Genomic DNA, 10509 nt, shown 5'->3' with positions numbered 1-10509 from the left:
AGGGGAATGAGAAAGTGTTTGTAAGATTGCACCGCCCCCAGCCCGGCTTCGCGCAGGCCAAGCATCTCCCTCCCGGCCTCCGGCCCCGGTTCCCCCAACCAGGCTAGGCCCCTTTAAGAACCAGCGCGCGCCCCCGCCCCGCGTGCGCTCACTTTCCCTAGCAACCGCCCCGGGGGAGGAGAAGGTCCTGGCAACGGCGCGCCAGCCCAGAGGGTCACGTGACGGCCCGCAGCTGGAACGCGAGCGCGCGCCCCGCCGCGCGCCCGCCCGCCGAGCTTGGGCGCTGTGGCGCGTGCGCGAGCGGTGCAGCACCGGCCGCGGGAGCAGGGAGTATTATGGGCTGTGGGTGCCGCTGAGCAAGATGGAGCTGTCTGCAGTGGGCGAGCGGGTCTTCGCGGCCGAATCCATCATCAAACGGCGGATCCGAAAGGTTAGCCGCCTCCCAGGGCGGGACGCCTAGCCCCGCAGCCGGTCCCCAGATCCGCGGGCCATCGGGGCGAAGCGGTCCCGCTAACCCGGGCTTTCTCGCCCACCCCCGCGCAGCCGCCTCCTCGCGTCCCCGCATCTTCCCCACCCCCACTCCCCCCTTTTTTCCTTCTCTGTTTTTCAGGGACGCATCGAGTACCTGGTGAAATGGAAGGGGTGGGCCATCAAGTGAGTGTCACGGGATCCAGGGGCGAGGGGGGAAGGGAGGCAGCGCACACCGGGGCCTTTTTTTTTTTTTTCCTTGGAGGGTGCGCACATTTGCTCCCTCGCATGTGCCTCTGGCTCCCTGGTTTTCTTTTTTATTTTGTGCATGCGTAACTCGGCAGGTACAGCACTTGGGAGCCGGAGGAGAACATCCTGGACTCGCGGCTCATTGCAGCCTTCGAGCAGAAGTGAGTTTGGGAAGCTGGCAGGGGCGGCGGGGCTGAGGCTCGGCTGGGGCGCCGCGCGGGGAAGCGGGAGAGCCGGGGAGGGCAGCGCGGAGTGGGGCCCAGGAAGGGGCTCTTTTTAACCTCTGGCGTTTCTCGGCCGCAGGGAGAGGGAGCGTGAGCTGTATGGGCCCAAGAAGAGGGGACCCAAACCCAAAACTTTCCTCCTGAAGGTAACCTGGCCCAGCCCCAGCAGGCCCCTCTCGGGCCCCCAGCCCGGGCGCAACACGGGGCCTGCAGGGGAGGGACAGATCCGCGGCCGCCCAGGCGGGCGGGTCTTTCCAGAGGGGCCCCAGCTGGGCAGGGGGTGGTTGTGAGCCCCCGAAGAGCCCCTGGCAGCAGGCCCTGGCCAGCTCCAGCTTCAGCAAGAGGGGCCTGGGAATGGGGACAAGGGGGAAGGATAATCCTCACTGACAAAACCAGGGTCTGGGGAGGCCAGCAGGAAGCGGGTGGGTGAGGCAGGTGGGGTGCCCACCTGAGGGGGTGGCAGGGAGGTTGCTTCTGCACGTGAGAGCCCTCATCTCCCCCAGCCTTGAGCTGGTAGGGCTCTGCCTGGAATTAGAACCCAGGGGGAGAGTGAATTTGGTCTCCCTCATCCTGGGGAACAGGGAGAGGCTTTGGGGGGGGGGCACCTGCCTCCCTGCCCGCAGCTTCCCTCTCTCAGGATTTGTTCTGTATGCCTACCCTCCTGACAGAGGGATCCAACTTGAATTTGACCTTAAATCACTTCACTTTGAGTTTTATCACCCAGGCTGGGCCACTGGTTCTTAGTTTCGCCCACTTTTGGCTGTCTCTGGAGGCTCTAATGAGGATGGAGAGTGGGAGAGTAAAAGCAGAGCACATTAGCCTCGGCAAGGGAGGGCGACCTAGCTCCAGAGGAAGCCATCTTAGAGTTTTTTTGGTGTTTATTTTATTTTTTTTAGTGAGAAAGAACAGAGTCTGGGAAGGGAAGGCGAGATGACCCAAGGTGGCAGGCAAGGCTGCAGGCGGGCCTCCGTGGGCAACCACAGGCCCCCCCACTAGTGCTAAGGTTGTCTCAGGGCCCCTTCCCACCCCGACAGCCTGTGACTTTGTGGCAGTTGGCACGGGAAGAGCAGGCAGGACTCTGCAGAAAAGAGGCTGTGCAGAATGCAGAACTCAGAATCTCCAATTTGTCCTAAAGGCTCAAAGCCCAATTTGGGGGGGTGCTCTCCAGCCCCCCACCCCCCAAAAGAACTGGGCAGAAGTGAAAGAAATAATGGTTTCCAGAATTACATATTTCTGTGACCCTTGTCGCCAAATTACACACATCTTAGGGGATCTCTGGAGTAACCTTAACTCTTGATGCTTCTTCGGAGGGATGGGGCAGAGCAGCTGGAGGGCCAGTGGGCTGTGTGACAGCCTCTCAGTGCAGCTGGAGTGCCCTCTAGCGGGGAAGTGAGTAATGACCATGAGCATTGATTCACAAAATGCTTTTCTTTTTTAATAGCTATATCTCCTGAGCTGGCTATGGGCCTAACACAGTGCTGAGCCCCACATGGATTATCTCCTTTAAATCTCTCAACAACCCTATGAAGTAGGGAATATTATCCCTATTTTGCAGATGAGAAGATCAAGGCCCAGGGAGGGGAAGTGATTTACCTGAGCTCCCACCACCCAGCTTCCTGGCTTCATCATGTCTCCTTTTCTTAACCCTGTCCCTCAGAGAGTACACGTCAGGTTAAGGGAGCAAGATGGACACACACACATACACACACAAAAAGGAAACTATGAAGGCTGTAGAGTTGGTGGGGCAGGGGATGGAGAGGCAGATGAGAGAACCTTGATCTGGACCTTAAAAACAGGTAGCATGAGAGAGATAGATATTTGCAAGGGGTGATGGAGATCAGCTTGGTCTGAACCCATTGCTCTGTGGGTCACCAAGAGGCAGTGTGTATAGTAAACAAATTACACTCAGCACTCACTTTCTGCAGGGAAATATTCTGAAGAGAACAGGAGCCCCTGAGGTAGGCTGCATTATCCCCATTTTGTAGATAGAAAAACTGAGGCCAGAGAGATTAAATAACTTGCCCGTGGTCACAGAGAGTGAGTGGTAGAGTCCAGGTCTTTAACCTTCCACATTATGTATGTATAGTACATGCCAACCCCTCAGAGCCGTGCCTGTCACACAGAGTGCAATAAATGCCTTGGGCTGTGGTTACCAGTTTTAATCTACAGGCAGACCCAGGTCCCACCTTCAAAGAATTCTCAACCTGGGGAGAAGAGAGGAGGAGGGTGAACCAGCCCGTTTTTAAAAATAATAATAATGTTTAGACATTATAAAGTAAGAAATATTTTTGTAGAAAGGTTGGAAACCATACATTAGAAAAAGATTACTGCTCATAAGCACCCGCCCCGCCCCTTGGATAGTCTAGTATTCTTCGAGTGCTTGCTGTGTGCCAGGCACTGTGCTAACCAGGTAACATATACTGTGGTCAGAGGAGGCCCACTAAGCCGGGGTTTCATCCTGGATCTGGTGTTTGCCTTGCCTGCGCTCCTTGCCAGTCCCCAGGGACCATGCATCACTGCTGGACTCCGTCGTAACCATACTTACAGAGGTCCCGCTCAGACAGCAGGCAGAGAGACTAACCACCAACCCCTGGGGATCAGAAAGAGTGGGGAATCCCCTAAACTCCATGGGGGATGAACCTGCAAAAAGCCCTTGTTGCCATGCCAACGGAAGGCTGGCTTTCCCCTGCCTTTGTCTGGGAAGGGGTGTGAGGGAACCAGTCCCTGGCTCCACTGGCTCGGAGCAGGAGGAGCTGGCAGCCCTGGCACAGGGCAGGTCGGGCCCACGCGTGCTGCCACCTAGTGGCTGGAGGGATGGTTAACTAAGCCACCCCAGGAAACCCCCAGCAGGGCTGGGAGGACCATGTGGCAGTAAAGTGTGCCTCTCCTACATTCTAAGTGACATCCTCGCTTATTCAGCATGTAAGTCCACAAACACCTCTTCTGGGGGTTGTGGTCAAATACAGTCTAGTCTTGTCTGAGAGGTGTACAGGCTGCCTCCCAGGTACTGGTCAGGCATCCAGCACTGCGGGGATGGGAGGTGGAGAGACCCTTAACCACAGATCCCACCCTTGGGGAGCTCACAGACTGACCATGGGAATGTGTCCTTCCTCTCTGCCACCCCTAGCTCACCTGGCTGGAGGCAGTCACCACCTAATGGTCCCTCTTCCCCCCAGGAACCAGGGTATCTGTATAGAACCCAGACTGGTCATCCATCTCTACCCTCTGTCCAGCCATTGCTTTCAGTCCCTTGGCCACTCCATCCTCTCATCGCTGGGCGCTCTCTGCCTCCACCATTTGTCTTAGCAGGGCCCCTTCAGCAGGCCACCTGGGGCACAGTCAGCTCAGGAAGGACCAGGGTTTTTTCCTACTTAGCCTTCATCCTCCACAACTGGGACCTAATCTGTGCTCCTCTGGACCCTGTACTTCCTCTGTTGTATTGAATCACCCTGCACCCTAATTGCCTGTTACTTGTCTTCTCCGTGGAGCACAGCCCCCTAGGGGTAGAAGCTGTGTGTGGTCATAGTTGTAGCCCTAAGCAGCTGGCACGTGACTCATCAGTACTTTCTTAGTGAAGGAAGGACTGGCCATGGAGGATGGCTTACATAACCTTGTGAGTCTCTTGCCCTAGACCTGGAGTCTCTTAGGGCCCTGCCACGCACACCCACACCCCACACACACACCCCCTCGCATCTTCCATGAGACAGAAGGTGAGCTGCTGCAGAGCCCTGGCGGGGCTTTATAGTTTCACCCCTGGGAGTGTGTGCAGCTGGGCCCAGGAGCCTGGGACAGTATCCCTTGCTCCCCACAGACTTCTGCTCAGCCATCCGGTCCCCAGGCCATCTTGGCACAGAGAATATGAAGTGGCTGATCCCACCTCTTAGTCCATCCCCACCAAACCCATGTCTACCTGGGGTGGATGCCAACCAGGCTTTAGGTGCTGGCTTTGGAGTCTGTTGGCACCAATTTGCTCAGACCCAGGCCCTGAGCCAGACCCTGGGCAGTCAGACGAATCAGACCCAGGAGGGGAAGTGCCGGGGGCGGGGGTGGGGTGCTGGGAGTGAGGAGGAGGAGCCAAGGGTCTGTCCCAGAGCTGATGATGAGCTGAGGAGGCAAGGCTGAGCTGGAGGTGCCTCCTGTTCAGAGGGAGAGAAGGAGCTCAGGGCATCTGCTAATAGGTCCGTAGGGCTGGGGTATGGGGTGAAGGTGGGAGGGGTCGCCCTCGCCTTTCTGTCACCAAAAATTAGTCCATGGAGGAACGCTGGGCTGGGATCCTCCCAGGGCGGGGTTGATCAGGGGCTTCTTTCCGTGCAGTGTCCTGGCTGTTGACACTCCTCTGTGTCAGCAAGGGCAGCCACCGACCCGTCTGTCCCTCGGACCCACGGCCAAACTTGGAAAGTTAGTCTTGGAGCTGGGCCTGGATGAGGGTCTGACTTGCCCTCCAACCTTCCACATTTTGTTATCACCCGTCTGAACCTGTTTTCCTTTTATGGCTAAGGCAAGGTCAAGAGCACCACTGATTTCTTAAGTGCTCTCAGGATGGTTTCTTGAGACCATACTTGTGGGTGGCTGGTGCAGGGGTGTCCAGAGGAGGTCAGCGGGCGGCCGAGCCCTCAGCCACTGCCTCCCTCTGTCCCGCAGGCGCGGGCCCAGGCGGAGGCCCTCCGCATCAGTGATGTGCATTTCTCAGTCAAGCCGACCGCCAGCGCCTCCTCGCCCAAGCTGCATTCCAGCGCTGCCGTGCACCGGCTCAAGAAGGACATCCGCCGCTGCCACCGCATGTCCCGCCGCCCCCTGCCCCGCCCAGACCCCCAGGGGGGCAGCCCCGGCCTTCGCCCGCCCATCTCACCCTTCTCCGAGACCGTGCGCATCATCAACCGCAAGGTCAAGCCGCGGGAGCCCAAGCGGAACCGCATCATCCTGAACCTGAAGGTGATCGACAAGGGCACGGGCGGAGGCGGCGCCGGGCAGGGGGCCGGGGCCCTTGCCCGCCCCAAAGTCCCTTCACGGAACCGCGTCATCGGCAAGAGCAAGAAGTTCAGCGAGAGCATCCTGCGCACGCAGATCCGCCACATGAAGTTCGGTGCTTTCGCGATGTACAACAAGCCCCCACCCGGCCCTCTGCCGCCCCCGCCAGCCACCAAGGCCGACATCGCCGCCTCCCCTGGCCAGGGGCTGCTCCTGGCAGCCCCCAGTGCCCCGTACGACGCCCGCAGCTCCAGCTCCTCCGGCTGCCCTTCGCCGACCCCGCAGTCCTCCTCCGACCCGGATGACGCGCCCCCCAAGCTGCTCCCCGAGACCACGAGTCCATCTGCCCCCGACTGGCGGGAGCCCGAGGTGCTTGACCTGTCCATCCCTCCCGAGGCGGCGGCCACCAGCAAGCGGGCGCCTCCCGATGTCACTGCGGCTGCCAGCCAGGCCCTTCCCGCGGCCCCTCAGCCTGTCGGCGCCGCCTCAGAGCCCGAGGCTGGAGACTGGCGCCCTGAGATGTCACCCTGCTCCAACGTGGTCGTCACCGATGTCACCAGCAATCTCCTGACGGTCACTATCAAGGAATTCTGCAACCCTGAGGATTTCGAGAAGGTGGCTGCTGGGGTAGCAGGCGCCGCAGCGGGGGGTGGCAGCAGTGGGCAGAGCAAGTGAGGGGCTCCACCAAGGAGGGGGGTTTGGGGGGCCCTCCTGCCCAAAGTCATACTCTTGCTCCCGCCCCCGCCCCCGCACTCAGACAACCCTGCCTGTGCTTTGCTTGTTTCAAATGGCTCGGTGTTGACCCCGGGATGGGGCTGGGCAGTTGGAGCCCCCTGAAGCCCAGTGGGAGGGGCGGTCCTGGAACGGGGTGGGGCTAGGGTGGGGCCAGGACACTGGGAAGTCCTCCCTCTTGTCTCTTGGCCCCCTCCCTGCCCACGCACAGTGGGGCCTGCTGGGTGGCTCCTGGGGAGCCCCGGAACTTGGGGTTCAGCTGCCCCCTCCACATCCCATCTCTCCCCAGCTTGCTTCCAGCTCTCGCGCACAGCATCTGATTTCTCGGTGCTAACCCGGCAGCTGCTGGGGCCCCTTAGGGGACCCCATCCCAGCTGGGCACCGTCCCTTTCCTTCTTCCAGATGCCCGGGAAGGAGGGGCAGGGATGGGAAAGCCCGGACAGAGGTTGAGGTGAAGGCGGCCTTGGCCCCTCCTCGCCCCCCCGCCCCCCACGAGGGCGGCAGGAGCAGGGCCCACTTTCGGACGAGACCCAGGCAGGTCCCCGTGGGCCTCACCCACCCATCTCTTTCCTCGTCCCGCTCTCAGAGGCGGGAGGGACTGGCACGGGCCTCACCTGCCACGGCCTCCCAGCATCTAAAGGCCCCTCAGTTCTCGACCAAAGGTGCTACAAGAGCCTGCTGCGCGGACTTCCGATTGCGCATGCGCCTGCCGTCCTGGGTGGGTCTGCGTGGATCCGTGTGTGCGTTGGCCCCTGGGCCCGGCTCTCGAGGCTGCGCCCTTTAGGGTTCCTCACAGTAAGGTCGTCAGATCGAAGGCCTGGAACCCTCCCTTGCCATCAGCCGGGCCTGGGACCTGGCCCAGGTCTGAGGAGTTTGCTGTGGAGGCCGATCCTCCCAGCCCGCGTGTGCGGGGGCCACGCATCCCACGCCCTTCTCCTTTGGGGCGGTCAGACGTGGCATGGTGGGGACCGAGGCAGAGGGGAGACCCCCGTCCCAAGCTTCCTCTTCCTCCCGGGTGTTCAGGGGGAGTAGGAAGCCTGGACACCGTTCCGAGGGTCTCCGGCTTCTCCGGCCCCCTCTCTCTTGCTTCTGACCGCCCAGGCTTTCTCACAGACCAGGCTGCTTGAAGCAGCGGGAGGCCTCTGGTGCCCTGGGCAGCTTCTCTTTCCTCTGCTGCCAGGGAGCTGCGGTGTCCATGCCAGTGGCAGAGACCAAAACCCCAATTTTAGGCCGGGTACTGGGAGGGCAGGATGGCCGAAGCTGGGGTGGGGGACGGAAGAGGGGCCCTGTGTCCTTCAGGAGAGCGGGCACGTGCGGGACCAGGGGTCTGGTGGGCAGGGGAGACAGCCCTGCTGGCCAGCCCTGAGGCGCTGCCCGGACTCAGTTTGCCATGAGTGGCGTGTCCTTGCACGTGGCTCAAGGTGGCTTCCTGGTGTGTGGGCTGAGAGCCATGATGGCAGAAAGGGAATTCCAGTTCGGAAACAAACGCCTTGGTCGTAAGCACGGGAGGACTGTTTCTTCCGAATCTCCCCACCAGGGATTGTGGCAGGGCCCCTGACCCTCCCCACCCCAGGATGTAGAACGGGGGCCGTCACAGGGTTTGGGGGACTGGTGCTCCTGGACCCCTCCCCACCCTGCCCTTTGTATTGGCTCTGTGGCCGTCCAAGTGCCAATTGGCTTCCCCCCAAATAAGGGCTGGTATTTCTCCTCTGTCCTTAGAGGGGATTTCCCCCCCGACCCCCACCCCAGGTGAGTGTCCACCTGGGTGCCAGTTACAGGTGTTTCCAGAGACCATAGAAATGTGTTTTCCTGAGAGTCCGTGTCATTCGTGACTTTTTTTGTAAAGAAGTTGTGTTTTCAGAGGTGATTTTATGACAGGAAAGTGAAAGAATTAGTTTTGCAAAAAACAGAAAAAAAAAAAAAAAGAGGGGAAAAAAAAGAAATAGAAAAAAATATTGTGGGATTCCTATGGGGTTGGGGGGGGTGGGGAGAAAGAGATATTTAAAGAAAAACTAGTAACGCAGTGATTGCACAGGTGAGGCGGCAATGTTAGGAACGTGGATAGAGGCCCAGGCCCAGCTGGGAGGCTCCCAGGCACGGCAACTGCCCTCCTTCCTTGGCCCGAGGCAAGGTAAGCCCTCCCTCCTGCGCTGGACCCAGACTCCACACCTGTCCCCGCTTGAGGGGAGGGATGACCCCTGATCCCAAGGGAACTTGCCAGAAGCTGCAGGGGCCAGGCAAATAGAGCTGAGATTTGGGGAGGTAGGAGTCAACAGGGGTCCCACCATCACCGGGACCCATCATTGGTGACTTTCTCCAGGAAGGCTGGTGAGTAGGTACAGTTGGGTTCCTTGCCTTCCTCCATTCCTTTGCCAGCCTGTTGGGCCGTATGGTCCCTCCACCGCCACCCCGTGGGGGAATCTCCCTCCCCATCGCCCCAATAACCAAGACACCCCCGAGCTTCCCTGGCCAGGTAGGGGATGCAAGCTTCAGGAAGACAGGAGCTATGGACTCTGGGAGAGTATTAGGTGGTGATCAGAGGGGGTTGGGGGTAGCCGTAGGGAGAGGGAGTGCCTGCCCCTTCTCTTTTCACAGGGAGGGTGCTGCCCTTGACCCCCAGCTGTGCAGCCCTGCCCTAGACCGTGCAGAGGCACGCATGCACACTGCTCCCAGGCGGGCAGCTCCCCTGAGGGCCTAAGTGGGCACCTGGTCAAGAGCAAGCGGAGCCCTCCTTACCTCTCTCCCAGGGTGGCTCTGAGCGGGGTCCCACAGCCCCCCAGCACACGCTTGCACGGATCAGCCTCCCATGGGCCCTTCCTCCCCCATTGCTGCTTTTCCGTTTGCCTATTACCAAGCAGAAGTTGCAGTCTGGTTTGCTTTATTTTTATATGTGAAATACCCCTCAAAGCCGGATCTTCTCCCATGTTCAGTAGTGGCTGGGGTCATCTCCCCCTGATGCCACCCTCTCCCCACACGCATGTCATAGGAAACAGATGAGGTCTGGTGTCTCTGGTTTGAGGTGGGAAGTTGGGACCCATTCCTGTCTCATTCCCCTCCTGGATCCTCAGTTTGCCCTTCTGTGAAATGGGTGTATTGGGCGGCACAGCTTTTTCATAAAGCACTGCTGGTGTCCAGGCAGCTGCTGAAGATTAGGTGGTGGTCGAGGTTGCTGGCACTGGGGCCTCCAGCCTCCCACAGTCCCGTTTCATTCTCACCCTGCAAAGCGGTCAGGGTCAAAGTGGGCTTCAGCCTTCCTCTGCCCTGGAAAGAGGTGATGATCAAGTCCCCAACCTCAGTGTGAGGGAGGCAGAGTGGGAGGGGTCACCCCACTTACAAGACCAGGAAACTGAGGCTCTAAGAGGCAAGCTACTTCACTGGAGCGAAGAGCCCAGCTGCTCTGGCCTTTTGGGGGAAGCCTCTTTAAAAGGTGGGGACCTGGGCCTTGGAGCCACTGCAAAGCCAGGGGGTACCCGCGAGCCAGGCGGTCCCGGGTGAGGAGTCAGCCCAGAGGAGGAAACCGTTAGCTCGGGGAGCTGGGCTGCCACCAGCCTTTCTAGCCTCCGGGTGGACCCAAGTGGACGCACCGCCTTTTCTGCCTTTGGGGGTTTTGTTGGTTGTTGTTGGTTTGGTTTTTTTTGTTTTTTGGGGGGGTTTTTTTTGCACTTGGCCCACGCTGGACAGTGGAACCCGCCTGGTCAGTTCCACTTCCAGGCTCCCATGCACTAGCCCAAGGCAGCCTCTTGAGGGCTTGTATGGTTTAAGGAATCACTTTTGAAAAAAGAAAGAAAAGTGTTTAAAGGTTTTCGTTTTTTCTCTGTCTGCATCTCCTCTCAGATTCAGAAAGCCCAGAATTAGGGGCTAAAACTCT

General features: G+C 59.4%; 1 protein-coding gene across 1 annotated transcript; it reads left to right on the top strand.

Moving 5' to 3' along the window:
• The first annotated feature begins 261 nt into the window (after nt 1–261).
• On the top strand, nt 262–8592 carry CBX6 (chromobox 6). The gene is made up of 5 exons (XM_036866680.1): nt 262–430; nt 611–654; nt 813–878; nt 1021–1087; nt 5583–8592. Exons 1-5 carry the CDS (start codon nt 362–364, stop codon nt 6582–6584), a joined length of 1248 nt encoding a protein of 415 aa, XP_036722575.1. The 5' UTR covers nt 262–361; the 3' UTR covers nt 6585–8592.
• The last annotated feature ends 1917 nt before the right edge of the window (nt 8593–10509 follow it).

Source organism: Balaenoptera musculus, chromosome 10, assembly GCF_009873245.2.
Source record: "Balaenoptera musculus isolate JJ_BM4_2016_0621 chromosome 10, mBalMus1.pri.v3, whole genome shotgun sequence".
NCBI lineage: Eukaryota > Metazoa > Chordata > Mammalia > Artiodactyla > Balaenopteridae > Balaenoptera > Balaenoptera musculus.
This window is presented reverse-complemented; position numbering and strand designations above follow the sequence as displayed.

Bases quoted from the DNA above. Each gene is read 5' to 3' on its own strand.
- CBX6 (XM_036866680.1), top strand. From the start codon at position 362: ATGGAGCTGTCTGCAGTGGGCGAGCGGGTCTTCGCGGCCGAATCCATC. The intron at 655-812 runs GTGAGTGTCACG...GTAACTCGGCAG, and splicing joins TGGAAGGGGTGGGCCATCAA to GTACAGCACTTGGGAGCCGG. The intron at 879-1,020 runs GTGAGTTTGGGA...TCTCGGCCGCAG, and splicing joins ATTGCAGCCTTCGAGCAGAA to GGAGAGGGAGCGTGAGCTGT.